At 43.3% G+C, this 22,713-nt stretch overlaps 1 protein-coding gene across 6 annotated transcripts in view; it reads right to left on the bottom strand.

Moving 5' to 3' along the window:
- The window catches only part of C2CD3 (C2 calcium dependent domain containing 3), a 130,666-nt gene that overhangs the window by 10,632 nt on the left and 97,321 nt on the right, over nt 1-22,713 (bottom strand). For 4 of the 6 annotated variants that reach the window (XM_029209643.1, XM_029209647.1, XM_029209644.1 and 1 more), the window contains 4 exons: nt 18,768-18,929; nt 15,107-15,327; nt 12,241-13,159; nt 7,640-7,751 (listed from right to left, as the gene is read on the bottom strand). In XM_029209643.1, coding sequence (XP_029065476.1) covers nt 7,640-7,751; nt 12,241-13,159; nt 15,107-15,327; nt 18,768-18,929 — 1,414 coding nt within the window. Of the gene's footprint in view, nt 1-7,639; nt 7,752-12,240; nt 13,160-13,204; nt 13,500-15,106; nt 15,328-18,767; nt 18,930-22,713 lie in introns of those variants that run through there. The other 2 variants (XM_029209645.1, XM_029209648.1) reach the window with 2 other exon arrangements.

Raw genomic sequence — 22,713 nt, 5'->3', positions numbered from 1 at the left:
GATTTACTTAACGTCTTAAAAACTTAACAGGATACTGTATGGGGAATGGGGGCAAGGGTAGAAGCAGAAAGGCAAGTTAGGAGGCTCCTGCAACAATCTAGGCGAGAGATGATGACAGTTTAGACCAGGTAGTGGTGGGAGTGGTGAGCAGTGGATGGATCTGAATTTAGAGGTAGAGCTGCCAGAATTTCCTGGTGGATTGGAAATCAAGGCATCAGAGAGGATTCCAAGGGTTTTGGCAGGAACAACTAAACTAGAAGGATAGAATATCTATTAACTGAGATGGGGAAGACCAAGGAACAGAGCTGAGGAATAAAATCTGGAGTTGAGTCTGGATGTGTTGAGTAGGCAGCTGGACATAGGGGCCTAGAGTTAGAGGAGAGGTCTGGGCTAAGATAATCATTATGAGTCTTCGGCATATAGAGGGGATTTAAAGCCTTGAGATCATACAGGATCATCTAGAAAGTAAGTGTAAATAGAGAAGTCTAAAGACCACACCTTGGTCACCCCTATTAACAAGTAGGGGAAATGAAGGAGAACCAGCAAAGGCGGCTGAGCAGGAGCTGCCAACAAGGGAAGAAGAGAACCAAGAAGCACTGATGCCTTAGAAACAAGTGAAGAAAATGTTTACAGGAGAGAGATCAACTGTGTCTCATGCCGCTGAGAGATCAAAGAAACTGGGCACTCAGATTTAATAACTAGTTTAGGAATATGGAGGGGTTTTTTTTGGATTTTGACAACCTTGAAGAGTCCCTCCCTCCTCCGGTGGTAGAGTGGGGTAAGAGATTACAGTGGCCAATCACACTGGCTTCAGTATGGAGACGCGTGGTGGTGGGAAAGTGTGGCTGTGAGTAAGAGTAGTTAGAAACAGCTCTGGGGGAAACAACTGGGGCTAGATAATGAAATGGTGAGAAGTGAGTGGATTCAAAGATATTTAGGGGACAGAATTCACAGGCCTTGGTGATGGTGGGTTGTGGGGGATAAAGGTGTAGGAGGAGGGGAAGACGACACACATGCTCTGGCAGGGGTAACTACATGACCGTGGTCGTGTTTACTGAGATAAGGAATGCCGGCGGTAGAGGGGGTGTGCAAAGGAAGATGACAAGCTCAAGGTCTGGATGTGCTGAATTGTTTGTAACATCAAGTAAAGACTTCTAGGATGTAGGTGGATCCATGTGTGTCTGCAGCATGGCAGAGAAGTCTGGACTGAAGATAAGGATTTGAGAGTCATCGAACTGTAATAATAACTGAAATAACTGAAGTGGTTGAAATTTCCCCAAAGAAACATCTACAAGAGCAGAAGACATAAGTCTGGGGAAAACAACATGTACATTAGTGCTATCTCATCCTCGACCTCCCCTTTTAGAGAAGTTGATAAAACTAGTTTGCCCCTGGCAGCTAAGCAAACAGAATCAGAAGTAACCATACATAAAACCAGGGAGCTGTCCCATTGAAGAGTTACTTTATCACAAAGAGGAAAGAGAAAGCAGAGGCAGCAGAACCTGACTGATTCATAAGGAATTTCAAAGGTGCCACTGGATGGCTGTTCGATGGTCCTGCTAGACGCGCCATCCTCCTCCCTCCTTTGCTTCTTGAAGAGGTGACAACCAGAAGATGAAACAGTCATGAGGAAGGGGGGCTGAGAGCTGGCCTCTATACCCTATCTGTGTGACACCTGGTGCTCTTCAGTGCAACCATGCTTTGAGGCCTGATCACCCCATCTGACAGATGACACAAACTCAGAAAAATCAGAAGACTTGACGAAGTTCACACAGAGAACTGTATCCACTGTACTGTGGGGAAAAGGGGAAAACACCTGTTTCACAAATGCTAGAAATGGAGACTGTCTGGGAGGTTCCTGGGTTCAGGTGCATTTTTCAGTGTGGTTGAAGGATTAGGCCTTCCCTTAGATCTTGTGGTGGAGCCAGGTGAGCTAAGTATATCTGTCCCAGGACACTGGGTGAGAAGAGTCAGCCTCTCAAAATGCTCCTCTTCAGCCTTCAGAGCCTTAGGAAGAGGCAAAATAGATGGAATTCTGAAGTTGGGGGTACAGGACAAGGCTCCTGCCCTCCCCTGCCCACCTCTCACTTTGAGCTGTTAACTGTGCCTGAAACATAACCACAAATAGAAGAAAGAAGAGAAAACAGGGACTTCCCTGGCAGTCCAGTGGTTAGGACTCTGTGCTTCCAATGCCAGGGGTGTGGGTTCGATCCCTGGTCGGGCAACTAGGATATCGAATGCCAAATGGCATGGCCAAAATAAATGGACATAAGAGAAAATAGAAGCTTCCATCAAATGGGAAACTCTATCACCAAATCTAATCCTATCTGCTTTAGCACCCATCTTCTCTGTCTGCCTGTATGCTTGTGTGCTATAGGGTGAGTTTTCTTTTTCTTCTCAACAGGCTAATATCTCCACATGTGCTCTGGATCCAGGGACTAGTCTTTCTATTCTCTCCCTCTCCTGCATCTTCCCCTTCTTCTTTTCTCTACTGGTCACTGCACTGCTGTACAGAAAAAGCTGAAGCCTTTCCCAAATAAAAAAAAACAAAACAAAAAACCAAAAAACTTAACCTTATCTCAGATGCTACCCCACCCGCTATCCTATACTTCTGATCCATATTCACAGCCAAATCTATGGAAGGGCTTGGTGTCTCCATTTTGTCACCATTCAATCATTCTTACAATTTAAATTACATACGATTTTGTGATTTCATGGTGTAATATACCAAAAAATACTAACATATTTAAATTATGAAGCATGATAAAAATGAACATCAATAAACCCACAACCCAACCTAAGAACTAAAGCATTGTTAATACTGTTGAATAGACCTATGTGCTCTTCCTCCCCCATCCTATTCCCAGCCTCTGCAACTGTGAACATCGCAGTCAAACTGTTGAAAACCAAAGAAAATAATCTTAAAAGTAGCCAAAGAACAAAGGTCACATAACATTCCGGGCAACAACAATAAGGATGATAGCTGCTTCTCATCAGAAACAATGGAGGTCAGTAGAATGTGAAGTGATAGTTCTAAAATGCTAAAACAGGTAATACCCTGGCCGTCCAGTAGTTAGGATGTGGAGCTTTCACGGCTGAGGGCCAGGGTTCAATCCCTGGTTGGGGAACTAAGATCCCACAAGCTCCATGGCGTGCCCAAAATTAAAAATGAATGAATGAATGAATAAATAAAATGCTAAAACAAACACAATTCAAGTTAGAATTCTATATCCAATTAAAAAGTATCTTTGAAAAATGAAGGCAAAATACATTTCAGCCAATTGAAGCTGAGAGCATCAGTTCCCAGTAGGTCTGCACTACATGAAATTCTAAAGGAAGTTCTTCATGCTGAAGGGAAATGGTAATAAACTGAGACCAGGGTGTGAAGAAGGAATGAAGCCAAGAGCATAAGTTGCAGAAAACGTGCTGCTACAAACACATCAAGTAGTGAGAAAGGCTCATCAACAGTGAGGACGACGAACACCCTGATGTTTCCTGGATCGTGGGACTTTCAATGCTGAAAATGAGACAGCTCCGGTGAACTGTGATGACTGGCTACCCTAACTAGGACCCCGAATAAGGTTCCTGAGAGCAGCAGACAAACAATGGAGTTTTGCTGTGGGCAAGAAAGAGAAAAGGATACAAAGTGTATGAGACTTTATCTTCTCAAAACTAGACTTGCCCTTTAACTGAAGTAAACATTATTACATCCCTCTCCCACCCTTTGTGTCTTATGTTTAATAGATCAAAGATAATAAGTCCCCCCAGGAGCTGGCACATCATGAAGGCAGAAACACAAAAGCAGGAACAGCACAAAAGCAGGAACAGCAGTTCCATTTGGCAGTTGAGAGCTGACAGCTCAGACACAGTGACTCACAGACCTCCCTTCCTACAAGGCACATCTCACTCACATTTCACCCACTTGGCTGGGAGGGGAAGAGGGAAAGGAAACTAACAGTGTCTGCGTTTTTCCTCTAGGGTAATTCTTGTCATCCTCTTACTAGGTAAGAATTCTCTTAGCCTGATGTTACTTTAAAAAAAACCAAGACTCAGAAAGGTCAAGTCACTTGCCCAAGATCACTTAGCCACGTCGCAGATTCAGTATTTCATATCATAGATGTCTTGTTCAAAAGCTTGTGCTTGGTGCTGGACACAGCCCTGCTACCCTAGCATAAGTGCTGACGTGAATACATGGGGCATGCAAGGGAAGATGCAGAGTAGAAGGAGATGAACTGGTGACCTGAACCAGAGTAGAAATAAGGCCACGGAAATGCAGAGCTTCTGATGGGGACTGGCACCTCTCCTCCTCTAGGACAGGAATACAAATGTGATAAAAACTGAGATGTGTGGGAATTTACACTTATCAATGTGCCAAAGAAATGAGGTGTCCTCAAAATGATGCTGGGGAAGCTGGGGGAGAAGTGGGGAAGGAAACCAGTAAAAGAACTAGACATCTTATGGCTTCTCTTCAGGACTATATCCCTAGGCTCCCAGGATACTTCTGGGCTGACCCCATCTGTAATCAAAGTAGGCCCTGGAAGAGCATTAAAAAATGTTGAAACGTTAACTGCAAAATGAAACCTATATAAAGAAGGCAAATTAGCTAGAAAAATATACCGTAAGCCAAGTGTCATGATTTTAAAGTGGTGCAACGGAAAGCACAGAGTTTGGAGTCATACTGGTTGGGAGACCCTGGGTAGGTGACAACCTACTTAACCTTTATGTGTCTCAGTTTCTACAGAATAGAAACTATAATACCTTGTAAGTCTGTATGGGAACCTCAGTTTTCTCATCTATTAAATGGGGATGACAATAGTACCCCTCTTATTGGGTTCTTGGGAGAATTAAATCAGTTTACACATGTAAAATGCTTAGAATAATGTCTAGTGCACGGTAAGCGTTACATAGGGGTTGGCTATTATAATTAACAAATAAGCTAATACATTTTGCTCATAGCATGTATTATTCTCTGAAATTGTTTTTTTCAAAGCTCCACAATCCACCTCCTAGAGTAATGAAAATAAAAACAAAAATAAACAAATGGGACCTAATTAAACTTAAAAGCTTTTGCACAGCAAAGGAAACCATAAACAAAACAAAAAGACAACCCACAAAATGGGAGAAAATATTTGCAAATGAAGTGACCGACAAGGGATTAATATCCAAAATATACAAACAGCTCATGCAGCTCAACATCAAAAAAACCAAACAACCCAATCAAAAAATGGGCAGAAGATCTAAATAGACATTTCTCCAAAGAACACATACAGATGGCCAAAAAGCACATGAAAAGATGCTCAACATGGCTAATTATTAGAGAAATGCAAATCAAAGCCACAATGAGATATCAGCCTTACAGCAGTCAGGATGGCCATCATCAAAAAGACTACAAACAACAAATGCTGGCGAGGGTGTAGAGAAAAGGGAACACTCCTACACTGTTGGTGGGAATGTATCTTGGTGGGAATGTAAATTGGTATAACCACTATGGAGAACAGTATGGAGGCTCCTTAAAAAAGTAAAAATAGAACTACCATATGATCCAGTAATCCCACTACTGGGCATATACCCTGAGAAAACCATAATTCAAAAAGAGTCATGTACCACAGTGTTCACTGCAGCTCTATTTACAACAGCCAGGACATGGAAGCAACCTAAGTGTCCACTGACAGATGAATGGATAAAGATGTGGCACATATATACAATGGAATATTACTCAGCCATAAAGAAGAGTGAAATAATGCCATTTGCAGCAACATGGATGGACCTAGAGATTATCATACTGAGTGAAGTAACTCAGACAAAGACAAATATCATATGATTTCACTTACATGTGGAATCTAAAAAAACCCAATACAAATGAAGTTATTTATAAAACAGAATTAGATTCACAGACTTCAAAAACAAATTTATGGTTCCCAAAGAGGAAAGGTGGCAGGTGGAGGGGTAAATTAGGAGTTTGGGATTAACATACACACACTACTATATATAAAATGGATAATCGGGACTTCCCTGGTGATCCAGTGGCTAAGACTCTGTGCTCCCAATGCAGGGGTCCCAGATTCAATCCCTGGTCAGGGAACTAGATCCCACGTGCCACAACTAAGAGTTCACATGCCGCAACTAAAGATCTCACGTGCCGCAACTAAAGATCCCACATGCCTCAACTAAAAGATCCTGCACGCAGCAACGAAGATCCTGTGTGCTGCAACTAAGACCAGGCACAGCCAAATAAATAAATATTAAAAAAAAAACCCAAAATGGATAATCAATAAGGATCTACTGTATAGCACAGGGAACCCTACTCAATATTCTATAATAACCTATACGGGAAAAGAATCTGAAAAAATATGGATATGTGTATATGTATTACTGAATCAGTTTGCTGTACACCTGAAACTAACATTTTAAATCAATAATACTTCAATATAAGATAAAAATTAAATAAAAAGAAAAAAGTCTTCATTGGACTGTTGGTGAGATGAGATGAGCCTAACCATCGCAACTGTACAACCAATAGAAATTTACTCCAAGATTTCATTTACTCTTATAAACTGCGTGCCCAAATAATAAAAAGGAGAATTAAAAATAAAATAAAAGCTCCATGAGGCAGGGGCTTTGTGTCTCCTCCTCAGTACAGCACAGTAGTTAGAAACACAGATTTTGAAACCAGACTGCTTGGGTTCTAATTCTGGTTCTACCACTTAACTACCTGTGTGAGGCAAGTTACTTAATCGCTTTGTGCCTCAGGTTTCTCATCTTAAAATAGGGATAAAAGTATGTACTTCATCAGGTTGCTGAATTAAAGGAGTTAACCTAAAGTGCTTCAAACAGTGCTGGGTACCTGGCAAGCACCACCATGATCATCGTTTTCAGCTTAAACACTGCCTCCTCAGGGAAAGCCTGTTCTTTCTCAGAGCATCTAGGACTCATCACAATTTGTAAATATTTTTTGTTTACTGTTTGTACTCCGTTAAGACAGGGAATTTGCCTTATTTACTACTGCATGCTCAGCACCTAGCACAATGCCTGATACAGCACAGGTACTCAGTAAATATATGCTGAATGATTAGAGAAGCAGATATTACTTCCGTGCCACCTGCGAGAAAGGTCCGGTGCTGTGTCAAGGCAGAAGAGAGCACAGCTAGGATTTGCACCAAGGTTCCAACCACCTAACTCAGCTGCGTGACGAATAGTTATGAGGTATTCTGTAAACAACAAATAGGTCTAACACTCTGTTACTCTCTTCATCCAGACCTTACTCATCTGCCACGGTCTCCCGAGGTGGGATCTCCTGTTTGAAGCTTCCTCCATTCAAACCCATCTTTGCTTAGTTGGAGCTCCCACAGCACTCAGTATGTGTTTCTTAGCTGAGTCCTGTTTTTACACTTCTGTGCTATTTCTTCTACCTGTCATCTCAGCTGATGATGCCCTTGCTCTTAACACATTGGCTCTTCCTCACTTTTCCCGAGCTCCTCCCACTGCTGGGCCCACAGGATAAGCTCAGCACAAGCTTGGAGAGTGACCACTGCTGCTGCCTTTCCATGAGCATGGCCGGGGCCACTCTGCATTCTGTATGCTTTCATGAAAGAGATGATGACTCTATAGGAAACAGGAGGTCGGCCAGGTGTCCTCTTACCTGATCTGCTGTGGCTGGTGGTGGCAAAGCTGTAGAGAGAGAGAGCATCCGCAGGGAGGCCTCCAACTGCTGGGGAGGTAAAAAGAAGTTGGGCACCACAATGGGCTCTGGGCTATAAAGGTAGTTAAGGGACACAAATACCTAGAAATCTTCCCCAGACAAGCATCTCCTCTGACCTCTACCACCCCTTTGTTTCCCTCCAACTTATTCCTGCCCATGAATCCTTTGCTCAAGTGGTTCCCTCTGCCTGGAAGGCTCTGCAACTCCTAACAAATTGGTCTATACTTTATGGGTCACTTCAGATCCCGCCTCCTCCCGGAACCCTCCTCTAAATCTCAGCCACAGTGACCCCTCCTTTCCTAGTCTAGTGCCCAGTCTGAAACACAGGCTAATGCTTTTTTTTTTTTAATTTTTTTTTTTGGCTACGTTGGGTTTTCGTTGCTGCGCATGGGCTTTCTCTAGTTGCGGAGAGCGAGAGCTACTCTTCATTGCGGTGAGCGGGCTTCTCATTGTGGTGGCTTCTCTGGCGTGGAGCACAGGCTCTAGGCACACGGGCTTCAGTAGTTGTGGTAGGCAGGCTCAGTAGTTGTGGCTCACGGGCTCTAGAGCGCAGGCTCAGTAGTTGTGGTGCACCAGCTTAGTTGCTCCGCAGCATGTGGGATCTTCCCGGACCAGGGCTCGAACCTGTGTCCCCTGCATTGGCAGGTGGATTCTTAACCACTGATTCTTAACCACAGGGAAGCCCGGCTAATGCTTATTTAGTCTGATATGACTCTCAATTTGTTTCCCCCAATATTCCCTAAGCTTCTCAAAGGCAGAGGTGGTGTATTTCCTTCAGTCACCTCACTACTTCCCTAGAGCCCCATGAGGCTGGCAGGTAGCAAGCACTGGGTGATACTTGCCGAGGGCCTGCTGGCCAAAACCTGACAGGGTAGGGGTGGGAAGGTGGCTCCAGGGCAGCATCTTAGGCTGGAAGGTGCTGCCTGGCATTGAAGGAGGGCCTGTCCTCCTGGGTGTTCTGTGCTCACATCCAGAAATGAGGGCTCTGTATAAGTAGGCACAGCTGATCCACCACCTGGACATGAGCCCTAGAAGTCGGGTGCTGTATCTTGCACTTCTCCATATCCTCTGGAGGTACCCAGTACTGTGTTGAGAACACAGTGTTCCACAAATTTGTTCAGTCAAAGCAATGATTCAGTTTAGGAGGGGCAGGAGGGGACTATTTTGATGGTCTATTTGTTTCTGTTCAATAAGCTAAGTATGGTTCTGATGCAAATTGGTCTATCACTGTTCTTCCATGCTAGACTTCGAACTCGAGGAGGGCAAAGATGAGCTCTCTTTCATACTATATTCCTGTCACCTAGCATAGTACCCGAGACACAATAAATGTTCAATAAATATCTACTGAATGAATGAAATACATCATTTCCTGCTTTGGCTCAAGTCCCTGATTTTTCTACAGAGAGGTGGGGACAGAGTTGGAGATCCTGAAGGGAAAGAGCCCTTTGACCTCAGCCTTCCTCAGAGGCCCCGGTGAGGTAGGACCTATTTGCTGTCACGCTCTGACTGCTGAGGACTCAGCCTGACAGTCAGCTTGGCTGTGAGGTGCCCAGGGTGTGCTGAAACACCAAGCTCCCCTGCTCAGCCCAGCACCACCTGTCTTTCTAAGGGTCTTGCTCCAACAGTAACCTCTGTCACTTATTAGATGGTACCTTCACAAAAGTTCACACTTTGTGCCTGTTCCTTCACCTGTAAGATGGATATAATCATTGTACCTTTTGTTTTGAGAATTAAATGACATTATATATACGAAGTGCTTAGAATGGTGCCTGACACATAGCATGTACTCAGTAAATGTCAGCCCTTCCTGTCTCCCCAGTTGAGGGGGAAATGTCACCACTGGTTCCCTCACACCTACTGAAATCTGCTTTCCATCCCCACCTCTGCACTGTCCTCCTAATGCTAAAGCCAGCGAACACATGTCAGTCCACATTGTGCTGGACTTGTCTTAAGCATCAGGGTGCTGACCACCACTCCCCGAAACCCTGCCGCTCCCATCTCTCTCGCCGGCCCTCCTCCACTTCCGCCATGGGCGCGTCTGCTCCCCCTGCCCTCGTGTACTGGTGATCCTCAGGGCTCTGTCTTGTGTGGCTCTCCCTTTCCCTGTCTCCTTGCTGTTCTTGTCTGTTTCCAGAGATATCTACCTTTATAGCTGATCTCATCCTGAACTCCGGGCCTGCATTTCCTCCTGGACGTCTCACAGGCACATGTGCAAAATAGAAATCTGCCTCTTCACTCCAAACTGTCTGCCTTTATTTGCTATTTCCTACCTCGTAAATGACCTAACTTGTGACAGAAATCTCTCAGTCATACTTCTATTTTCCTCTTTCTCACCCTGCCCCTATCTAATCCTCTCAGATCCCTCCTCCTTTTCCTCATCATAAAACAGTCTATGCTTTAGGTCAGACTTTCTTCATCTTTCATTATTACTGCAAGTTTCCTACCTGGTCTCCTTGCTTCTGGTCTCCACTGACCTAATCCACCCTCTACAAGGCACTGGGAGAATTTTCTAATATGTAAATCTGACCAATCATACGCTTGCTTAACATTTACTGAACACTATTTACGCACCAGGCACTATGCTAGGTAGTTTACATTGTTAATTCAATTTTCACAACGACCCCACGAGAAAACTACTGTTATTACCTATTTATTTAAAGATAAGGAAACTGAAGTTTAATTTGCTAACAAGACAGAGTCCAAGTACCTTAGCCAGATATAAAAGGCCCCTTCAGATCCAGCCCAGCTTCACCCCTCACCATCCCTCTTATCTGGGGGCTCTAACCGCAGTGACTTCTGCCCACAGGCTAGGCTCCTTCAAGTGGCTACGCCTCTGCGCACACAGTTCGCTGTGACTAGAATGTTCTTGTCCCTGCCTACAGAATGGCTATTCATCTTTGAGGTCCAGCTCTACTGTCTCTCTTTCTGGGGTACCTCCAAACAGAGTTATGGCAGCTTCCACCTCTTGTTCCCTAGCATTTTGTCCATGCCTTAGAACAATAAAGGCTATTTATCACTGCCTATTTACTGTTACTGTCATTACCTGTCTCCTACCTCATAACGGGAACTTCTCAAGGTAAGGTCTGATTCAAATCTCTGTCGTCATTACACAGCACCGGGCCTGGCAATACTCACTTTTTGAAAGAATGAGCGGTCGGGAAGGCCCGAATTAAAGCAGTGCCCTTAGGACCTAGCACATGTGACTGCTCCTCCACTGACCATAAATTCTGAGCACCACTAAATTGACTGCAGAGGCAGAAACATCAGAAGCCAGGAAGAATGAGGCCAGGAAAGAACACCGAGGCACTCTGCTTTCAGCGCTCAGCCTCTAGCCATTTCACGCTTTAAGCCTCTCCTGAGCCCATACCCTCTACCCTCAGGTTTCTCTCTGCCTTGCATCAAGAATCACATCTGTGTGGTACATACAAATGTTCCCACTCATTTGATTTTTTCAAGAATCCTGTGAAACTGATAGCTCATCTCAATCTATATTTACTGATCCTTTCTGTGTGTCATGTCTGGGGACATGGAGAAAGACAAGGTCCTTGACCTACTTGGGAATGTACAGTCTGGTGGGTAAGGGATTATTACCTCCATCTTATAGGTGAAGAAATCGAGGCTCAGAAAGGTTAAACTATACACTTGATGTTACACAAGTAGTAAGAGCTGGGTCCGAATGGTCGAAGTCAGGCCCCCTGATTTCTAGTGGAGAAAGGACTGCAAAGCACTACAAAGGCAGCTGCTTCACCCACCAGCCCTGCAACAGCCCCTGCTTATTGTTGGGATATCAGGTGAGCTGATGTGATCAGCTGGTTAGGCTACAGATGTGAGGGCTACTGATGGTCCCAAGTGGTTTCCTTTCCCCATAACATGCCCATCTGCATTTCAAAGGAGGAAGAGGGGGAATGTCAGATGCCCCTCTCCCCATCAACACTGCCATCCTGGGGGGGCTTGGGTAAGACCATTTCAACAGTGCCCACTTTCCCCTCCCCTTGGACCCATCACTTGCCTTTAAAAAAAGTTAATTAGGCAAGTCACTAAAACTCTGAGTCTCCATTTCATTACATGCAAAATAGAAATGATACCAACTTTAAAGACTTGTGTGGCCGAATGCAAAATGTACATAAAGTGCCTGGCACACGGTAAATGCTCAATCCGTGGTAGGACTCTTCTTTCTCTATACCCTCCCCTGAAATTTCAACTGAGATTAATGGTCTCATTCCTTAGATGCAGAACTTTGCCTTCAGGTGTAAAATACCCAGAGATTAATCAGATAAATCAGGCTAGGATAGGCTAATGAATGTACTACCAACATCTAAACCCAGTACGAAGCATTATACTTCAGAGGCCTGATGATAATGGTAGAATCGTAGCACCTGATCAGTACAGGTGAGTCTTCAGCAGGAAGGGGCTCCCCATGCCCCTGAGTGCATTCTATAAGGGGGGACACTGCTCACGCTCATGCGGCTGGCCTAAGCACCGGCACCCAAAATGCCTAGAGATGGCTTAAGGGGCTACCTGGGGGAAACACCAAAGGATACAGAAGGATGCTCTGCTTCGTGGACACCTCTGACCCAGATGTCTGCTGCTTCTGCCTGATGTCAGGGCAGTTGATGGGTGGCTGCTTATGGTTTTCCCTTCTGCTCTGGGAGGCTGGGTGTAGAGGGAGCTTCTCAGAGCTATCAGCAGAGTCACTTAGCTCATCGGAGGCCACTTCCTTCTCAGCCTGGGCCTCTGGCTTGGGCTCCTGGTCCTGGCCTGCCTTTGGTGAGTGCCACCCAACACAGGTTTTGCTCTGTTGGGCTCCTGAGAGTGTCACATGGGAGCTTAGCTGAGGGCCTGCTGAGGCAGGCTCTCCAATCCTGGCCTTACATGCCATGCCCTCACAAGGAACAATACTTTGGCTAGGAGAGCCCTGCCTATGCAAGTGGGGGTTAACAGTCCTTTCCAGGCTGGACAGAAAGCTACTTCTGACCTTGAGCTCCTCTCTGGGGAAAGGCTCTGAAGGACAAGAGGGGCCTTCCCCCTGCCCCTCATCAGGCTGAGGGCTGATGATCTCACTTGCATCTGACATGAAACTGGACCAAGGGCTAGTTTTGTCTGTCACGGTGGTGACCTCATTGAGGGCCCTGGGCTCAATGATGTCTTCTTCATAGTCCTCATCACTGTAGGCCAGGCCTGCCCTGGTGTCCTCACTGCTCTGCATTCTTGTGGTGGGTACCGTGTGCCCCAGGGCCTCGTGAAGCATTCCTCTTCCACCTGAAGTCTCTTCAAGAGTAGAGGGAGGTGGGGAGTTTCTGCCCTCATCTGGAGCTCTTGCCAATGGCAGGTCTGGAGTTGTGCTTCGTTCTTGCGTGGCTATGTCCTGAGCATCTGGGAAGGTGGTGACTTCTCTGCTTCTACTCTTCGCTTGGTGAGAACGCAAAGATCCTTGGGAGTTCCGGGTGATAGTCTGCAGATCTAAACAGTAACAGATATCACTCTTACTACAAGGTAGGGCCCCAGACCACTCAACTTTCCCACATTAGCTTCTAGTTTCAGATGTAGTCTTGCAATCAGACCTTTGAACAAACCTTAAAGATAATAGTTAATTTGCCCCCAAGAGTGAGTGAAACTATATTCAAGGCGGTACAATTTCTAGCATTTTATTCTAATATCAGAGGACCAAAATCTAATCCATTTATAGCTGTGGTTACGTCTGTGGAAACACTTTCAGAGACTATCTGCTCACGCTCAGGAATTCTTGGGAGCTGGGAGTCCTGGTAGGAATGTTCATGCTTCCATTTACTTCAGTAATTACCTATATTAAAAACCAAAATGAGAATCCACTTATTTACCTATTTGATGACAGCTATTAGAACTATTTTATTTGGAAAATAAGAGCAAAGAAATACCCATCACCCAAATGATAAGGCTGTGGAGATTTGTGAAGAAAATGGAGGCGGCATGGTGTGCTGGAAAGAGCACAGGCTTTGGAGCCAGTCAGGCTTGGATTCAAATCTCTACTGTCACTTGTCAATTTTGTGGTTATGAGCAAACTATCCTGAGTCTGTTTATCTTTAAAATGTGATAAAACACCACCTTTTTCACAGCGTTATGGTGAAAAATATATGAGATAAACGGGCATACATTGTGTAGCACATATATAGGCATTCAGTAACTCCTTTCAAAATTCATCCTCTCCTTGTGAAAATCAGTTCTCCTTCCGTCATCCCCTTGCTTACAACTCCCCTTTTTCTTCCAGGATAAAGATTAAACTACTAAGCTTGCCTTCAAGGCCCTTCGGCTTCAAGCCTTTGATTCTCCTCACTCTCCTCTTTTAATATGACCTTTAAAGGGATTCTCCTTATCCACTCTCACCTCCACCCCAAACAAGCCTCCCTCTGTTTTGCTCTTATGCTTTCTTTCTGGGGGGCAGCTTCTTTGGTTGACTATAGAATGCATGCTTGATGAAAGCACAGACAATGCCTGTCTTGTCCACCACTGTATCCTGCCAGAACTAGTGACACAATAATGCCTGGCACAGTTGGTGCTCAATAAACAGTAAGTGGAAGCCAAACACAGAGTACACTTCTGTGGTCCTGGCTACCAAAAGGTTAGGTATCTGGGAGAAGAGGGCAGGAAGGTTTGTGTCTAATATCAACCATGGTGGCTTGCTTTCCCTTTAAAGAGAAAAAACTGAACTTATTCATCCCTGTGTAGAATCTACACATTCTGCTTGAGAAAAATGATCCCGGGAATTCCCTGGCAGTCCAGTGGTTAGGACTCTGTGCTTTCACGGCTGAGGGCCCGGGTTCAATCCCTGGTCGGGGAGCTAAGATCGCGGTGTGGCCAAGAAAAAAAAAAATCTCCCTGAATGATATCAATACAGTCAAAGTGAGAACCACCACTTAAGGGGGCTTTTCAAAGGGTAGACTATGGACCACCAACACCTAGAATCATCTGGGGTGCTTGCTAAAAATGCAGTCTTCTGGCCTCTGAGAATTAAAATCTGAAATATGTTTATAGCTGAGTTTTTCTGAAAATAGAGCGGCAGGAGTTCACGAACTGCCACTGAAGAACTCATCTAATCCATTTCCCTCTTTTTCTGGTTGGGGAAACTGAAGCTCAAGAAGGGAAAGGGTATGCTCAGAGTCAAACAGTTAAGTCTGTGCCACAAACCCACCAAGGATTCGACTTGGGTCCCCTGCCTCTCAGTCCCATGTTCTTTCCATTGCACATGTCCCAGTGCCACGCTACTACGTCTCTCCTTTCAAAAAGAAGGCAGTAAATAAGTAAGTAAGAAAGATGGTGAAAGCTGTTGGTCTCTATTAGCCATAAAGACTTGTCTAAAGGCACACATTCAAATGCGTTTTGAATAAGCACCCATGACCATAACTCCTCAACAAGAGCGGCCCTGAGCCATACCTGTGATTAAGGAGCTGACTTGCAACACCAGGTTATTGGATTTCTCCAGGATGCAATGGCTTTCGGGGTCTAGGCTGCTGGCTCCTGGCCGAAGATGGTCCCTCTGACTCTCTTGGCACTGCGAGATGGCAGTATGGGTCTGAGGACTGAGGGGAAATAAAGGCTTGGTGAGCTTCTGGCTAAAGTACTGCTGGATCTGATCTAGCTCACTCAGATTCCTCCTGCAAAAGAAGGGGAGAAGAAAAAAGGGTCATTCACTGGGATTATGAGCATCTTTTATGTTCCCCTGACCTTCCATTGCTTGAGCTAGGACCTTAGCATCTCTCACTTGGTCTATTAACAGCAGGGCCCCTCTCTCTCCAATCCACCAATTCATCCTTCACCTCTCTGACTACAATCCCACTGCCGGGGACAACATTTTCCCCCTCTATCTGGCTAATGGGATTCCTCTTCTGATGTCCAGCAAGTATTCTACCTCCTTATAGGGAACCATTCTTATCATCATTCCAGTCCTCACTTCCCCTTACTCTGGGCTAGCACTGACCTCTGCTACCTTTTAACCATTCCTGATGGAATGGTTCAAGCAAGTGACCTTCAAGCAAGTGACCTCTTCCAGCAAGCCTTCCCTGACTCTAAGTTGGTTTAAGGGCTGCTCCTCTGTGCTCTAGTCTTTCTGTACTCTTCAACCATATCATTTGTTTGTTTCACATCTATTTCCCCTGATGTGATGTGCACTCTGTGCTGATTCCTTTATATCTACTGCACCCAGCACAGTGCTTGGCACAAAATAAATGAATGCTGAATGGATAAATAGACATGAATAAATGAGCTTTAAAAAAATCTTCTATGCAAAAACCTTTAATTGGGGCCCATTCATTCTTACTACTCCGAGGATAAATCACACCAACTATTACCACCTTCACTTGCATAGGATTTTATGTTTTATGCTTTCAAACACATTACCTTGTTTAATTCTCATCCAACCAGATGAGATCAGTAATTACTGTTTTGCAAATAAGGAATGTGAGGGTCAGAGAATTTAAGTGATTTGTCTAGGGTAAGTAGTAGCATGCAGCTACTCAGAAATTGGAACTCCAAGACTTATGCTTTTTCCATTATAGTAGATGGGCTCTGTCCCAACTGGGTTCATTTCTGCCTCACACCCCTGCAGGCCAGAACCAGAGTTCAAGCTGCTCCCTGCTCTGTCCCTGTCCTATTCACTTTTTAAGGTGCAGCTCGTATTTCTCCTTTTCAAAGTCCATTGCCCCAAGTCATTAGGCCACCTCTCCCTTAAACTTCTTCACTCTTGGCATCTAACCTTCTGCCTTAGATTTTCCCTTAGTTTTCTCATTATGTGTTAGTTTAGTTTCCCTAACTAGGCCATGCGTGTCTGGTAATAGAAGATAACATCTCAAACTTCTCTATTTCTCTAGTATACTCAGTGTGCCTGGCACAACTTGCACAATGCAGACACTAAATAACTGTGAAGTAAACAGAAAGTCTTTCTATCCTTTTGTTAAGAACAGTCTGCATATCTTAGAGCCAAACGTAAATTAAATGACAGGACAAAGCTGATCCTTATTCTATCACTAGAAGCCACAACTCTATCAAATCGTAGTGGATTTACTTAGGTGTCTATATCTGGGTTTATGCCACATAGATAAATACCTGTAGCAGGAACGTGCAGACAAATGTCAACTTGGTGAAACTTTAGAAAATATGCAAACCCAACTGGCCTTGTCAGAGGTTCTGGGTATAGAACCTATAAACACCTAGCTGCAAATTCCTCATTTGTGGGAAAAGTTTGGTAATACTTGCCCTGCAGGCCTCACAGGATTGCTGTGACTCAAATGAAACACTGCTTTAGGGCTCTATGAACCCAAGGAAGTAATGCAAAATTGACAGTATCTTGTTTCATCTCTGTTTCGTAGAGAATTTGTCTACGACAGTTGTTCTCAAAACCTGGCTCTAGGACTGGCAGCATCAGCATCACCTGAGTTGTCAGAAATGCAAATTCTCAGGACCTATCCTAGACCTACTGAATCAAGAACTGTATGGGTGGGTCCCAGCAATAACTGTTTTAATAAGCTCTTCATGTGATTCTGACACTAAATTTTGAGAACCACTCCTCCAGGGCAGTGGTTTTTAGCCTGATGGTTTTAGCTCCAAGGGGATATTCGGCAATGTATGGAGACATTTTTGGCTGTCACAGCTGGGAGAGGGGTGCTACTAATATTTAGTGGATAGAGACCAGGGATGCTGCTAAATATCCTACGATGCACAGGACAGGCCCCCACAGGCAAAATATCTGGCCCAAATGTCAACAGTGCTGAGGTTGAGAGAAACTGCTCTAGGGTGAAGGAGAGTTTCTTTCTCTCCTTCCTCAGTGGGTGCTAAAGTATGTCAATTGAATGGACCAATAAAATGCAGCCACACTGTTGATGGTTTTACTTAGCCTCCAATCTCCAGCATCTTCCTAGAATGAGAATCTGAACATATTACTTCCTTATAAGTTTGAGCAATTTCCCAGTCTATAGCATGACTGCTCAGTCCTTTCTAACCCATGTCCCACCAAAAAAGATTTTGCCAATCTTTCATTCTGAGCTTGTTTTATGAAATCAAATAATAGATTAGCTTTTTCAAAAAATAAAATCCTTTTTTATATTTGTTTCCTCCAACTTTACACATTCTCTTCCTCCCGACCCCATCACTTTCCATTTGAGAATCACTGTTGTAAAAGTGCAAACTCTTGGCCTGACATCCAAGGCCCTTCAAGAACTGACTCCCACACAGCTTGCCCTGCTCCCTACATCTTATGCTCAGCCTCACCCTAACTGCAGTGCTGGTATCTCCCCAAACTGGGCTTATTGTTTCATGCTCCTGGGCCTTAGCACATTTTTTTTCTGCACAGAATACCCTTCATATTTGTTGACTTGTTCCTTTAAAGACCAGTTCAAATGTGACTTCTTTATATCTTTCCATGTACCTTATCTTACTCATTCCTCCATGTACCCTTGGCCAGGAAACCTGGAACTCTTATCATACATGGTTATAATTATAATGGCAACATGGCTGTCTCCTCTGCTGGGAATGGCAGAGCCAGGATTGGAAATCAAGTCTATCTGACTCTGGAGCCAAGTCCTTTCCACTGCACCACACTTCTTACTAGGTAATCCAGGGGCTGATCCAAATGATCTCTAATGGTCCTTTCAATTCTCACAGTGCTTTTCTGGCTCAGATGATGACTACACTAAGAAAGAGATAGGGAAGCATTAACAGGACAGATGCTGGTCTGGAAGAATCCAGTGGTTGTGAGGATAAAGACAGTGAGACAGCAGGCAGGATCAGGCTTTGTAAATTGTACAGTAGATGTGAGGGTGGTTATTATTAAGTTTGATGACCAATCTAAAGTTTCTATATTTATAGGTGGACTAGAAATATAGCCCCCTGAAGGACTGGAAGGCCCCAAACTGAGACAGATTCATCTGTGAGGAATCCTGTGAGGCTCCGGGTCCACTTCGAAGCTAACATACACGAAAGTCCTTGCTAAACATCCCGGAGCGGTGGTAGCTGATAGAAAGCAGTACTGCAGGTTGCCTTTGCCCCTTCACCTTGTGCTCCACTATGGTTCCCTGTGTCTTTACTCAGCAGAGAGCCTCACCTGAGAGAAGTCAGAATGGAAGTATGGGAGGACAAGGGTGATGTGGTCAGTTTGTCATCACTTGGCAAGATTGCCTCTCCCTGCTGCAGGGATTCATGGAATCGGCGGATGTTCTGCACATGCTCTTCATGGCGTGATGCCTTGCTTCTTGTGGTACTGCTTCTATCAGGAATAAATGGGGGCAAAATAAATTCTCAACCAATGAGAAAACAAACAATAAATTTGTGACAACAAACAAATCACCCTCCTGACATGGTACTACAAATCCATCCCCACTACCACAGTTTTGGCTTCATCGACTCAATTGCTTGGATTATAATCATCTCCTGAAAATTCTGTCTTCAGTCTTACTCATTCCCCTTTTATAAATTCTCTACATTATAGCCTCAGTAATTTTTTAAAAACACAGAACTGAAATAACAATAACAACAACATTTATGGAGTCCTTATTATGTGCCAAGCACTGTTCTAAGCATTCAACATATACTAACCTATTCAATTACTATCATTCCTTTCTAGCTTTGGCTTCTCTTTTTTTATCTTTAGAACAAATTTCAAGTTCCTTGGCATGGTATTCAAGAACTTGATCCCAGCAATAATCATCTTCTTTTTGTTTTTTAATTAATTAATTTATTAATTATTATTTATTTATTTAAAAATTAATTTATTTTTGGCTTAGTTGGGTCTTAGTTGTGGCACGTGGGATCTTTCGTTGTGGCACATGGGCTCTTCATTGCGGTGCACAGGCTTCTCTCTAGCTGTGGCACGTGTGGGCTCCAGAGTGCATGGGCTCTGTAGTTGTGGCACATGGGTTCTCTAGTTGTGGTGCGTGGGCTCAATTGTCCCGCAGCATGTGGGATCTTAGTTCTCCAACCAGGGATCAAACCTGCGTCCCCTGCATTGCAAGGCAGATTCTTAACCACTGGACCACCAGGAAAGTCCCTTCTTCTTTTTAAATAACAGCTTCATTGAGATATAATTCACATACCAAAGAATTCACCCATTTAAAGTGTACAATTCAATGGATTTTAATATATTCAGAGCTGTGCAACCATCAGCACAATCAATTTTAGAATATTTTCATCACTCTAAAAAGAAATCCTACACCTAACAGCCATTACTCCATACTTCCTCCTCTCCCCTGACCCTCCACCCAAACCTCCCAGCCCTACGCAACTGCTAATCCACTTCCTGTCTCTATAGATTTGCCTAATCCAGATATTTTATATTAATGGAATCATACATATGTGATGTTTTGTGACTAGCTTCTTCCATTTAGCATAATGTTTTCAAGCTTAATCTATGTGGTAGCATATATCAGTACTTCATTCCTTTTCATGGCTGAATAATTTTCTATTGTATAGATATATCACATTTTGTTTATCTACTTATCAGTTGATAGACATTTGGGTTGTTTCTATTTTTTGGTTATTAGGAATAATGCTGCTACAAACAATCATGTACAAGTTTTTGTGTGGACATATGTTTTCATTTCTCTTGGGTATATACATAGGAGTGAAAGTACTGGATCATATGGTTACCCTATGTATAACCTTTTAAGGAACTGCCAGACTGTTTTCCAAAACAGCTGCACCATTCTACATTCCCACAAGCCACGTATGAGGATTCCAATTTCTCCATATCCTCCCCAACACCTGTGATATTTGTCTTTTTGATTACAGCCGTCCTAGTGGATGTGAAGTGGTATATCATTATAGTTTTCATTTATATTTCCCTGATGGCTAATGACATCAAACACCTTTCATGTGCTTATTGGCCATTTGTATATCTTCTTTAGAGATATATCTATTCAGATTATTTTATTTTATTTATTTATTTATTTTTTTTGCGGTACACGGGCCTCTCACTGTTGTGGCCTCACCCGTTGTGGAGCACAGGCTCTGGACGCGCAGGCTCCGTGGCTATGGCTCACGGGTCCAGCCACTCTGCGGCATGTGGATCTTCCCGGACTGGGGCACAAACCCGCGTCCCCTGCATCGGCAGGCGGACTCTCAACCACTGTGCCACCAGGGAAGCCCCATTTGCTTTTTTTTGTGTGTGTGGTACGCGGGCCTCTCCCCGCTGTGGCCTCTCCCGTTGCGGAGCACAGGCTCCGGACGCGCAGGCTCAGCGGCCATGGCTCACAGGCCTAGCGGCTCTACAGCATGTGGGATCTTCCCGGAACGGGGCACGAACCCGTGTCCCCTGCATCGGCAGGTGGACTCTCAACCACTGCGCCACCAGGGAAGCCCGTTTGCTTATTTTTAATTGAGTTATTTGCTTTATATTATTAAGTTGTAAGAACTCTTTATATATTCTGGATACAAGTCTCTTATCAGATCTATGATTTGCAAATATTTTCTCACATTCTGTGGGTTGTCTTTTCACTTTCTTGGTATCGTTTGTAGAAGGAAAGTTTTAAATTTTGATGAATCCAATTTATTTTTTCCTTTGTTGCTTCTACTTCTGGTGTCATATCTAAGGAATCATTGCCTAATCGAAGGTTAGAAAAATTTAATATGTTTTCTTCTAAGAGTTTTTACAGTTTTAGCTCTTATATTTAGATATATGACCCATTTGGAGTTAGTTTTGTATATGGTCTGAGGAAAGGGGTCCCACTTCAGTCTTCTGCTTGTGGATATCCAGTTATTCCAACACATTTCTTGAAAAAAGACTATACTTATTATTAAACCATCTTGGCACCTTTGACATCTTGGCATCCTTGGCACATGGGTTTATTTCTGGACTCTCAATTCTATTCTATTGATCTTTATTTCTATCCTTATACCAGTACTGTATTGTTTACTGTAGCTTTGTAGTAAGTTTTGAAGTTGGGAATGTTTTTCTTCCTTTTCAAGATTGTTTTGCCTATTCTGTGTCCCTTAAATTTCCATATGAATTTTAGGACTAGCTTGCCCATTTCCATAAGGAATCCAGCAGGGACTGTGATATAGGGAGTATGTTGAATCTACAGATCAATTTGGGGAACTGATAACAATATTAAGTCTTCCAAATCCATGAACATGGGATATCTTTCCACTTATTTATAACTTCTTTAATTTATTTCAACAATGGTTTATAGTTTTCAGAGAACAAGTTCTGTACTTTTTTGGTTAAATTTATTCTTAAGTATTTTATTCTTTTTGATGCTATTGTAAGTGGAATCATCTTTTCAATTTCTTTTTGGATTATTCATTGCTGATGTACAGAAACACAACTGATTTTGTATATTATATTTTAAAAGTTTCTCAGTTTGGGGGGGGGTTGCAGGGAGGGATAAGTTAGAAGGTTGGGATTAACATATACACACTACTATATATAAAACAGATAACCGGGAATTCCCTGGTGGTCCAGCAGTTAGGACTCTGGACTAGGACTCTGTGCTTCCAATGCAGGGGGTACAGGTTTGATCCCTGGTTGGGAGACTAAGATCTTGCATGCTGCACAGCACAGCCAAAAAAATTAAAAAATTAAAAAAAAAAAGATAACCAACAAGGACCTACTGTATAGCACAGGGAACTATACTCAATATTTTGTAATAACCTATAAGGGAAAAGAATCTGAAAAGTAATATATATATATATATATATATATATAAAATCACTGAATTACTGTGCTGTACACCTGAAACTAACATGATACTGTAAATCAACTATACTTCAATAAAAATAAAAATTAAAAAAAATTGTAAGAAATTAAAAAGTGTCACCACTTAAATTTCTAATATGGTAAAAACTGATAGCTATAACCTACAGAAACAAACCTCTTTGAGGTCATCAATAATTTTTAGGAGTATAAGGTGGTTCTGAAGTGGAAATGTTTGAGAACCACTGCTTTATTAAAGTATAACCGGTATATAATAAACTTCACATATTTAAAGTGTACAATATGTATTTTGACATATATGTACCTCTAAGGAAACCATTACCACACACATTAAGATAAT

Source organism: Monodon monoceros, unplaced genomic scaffold (assembly GCF_005190385.1).
Source record: "Monodon monoceros isolate NGI ecotype Baffin Bay Population unplaced genomic scaffold, NGI_Narwhal_1 Super_Scaffold_7, whole genome shotgun sequence".
Classification (NCBI taxonomy): domain Eukaryota; kingdom Metazoa; phylum Chordata; class Mammalia; order Artiodactyla; family Monodontidae; genus Monodon; species Monodon monoceros.
The sequence above is the reverse complement of the archived record's forward strand: the minus strand, read 5'-3'. Positions and strand labels throughout refer to the sequence as shown.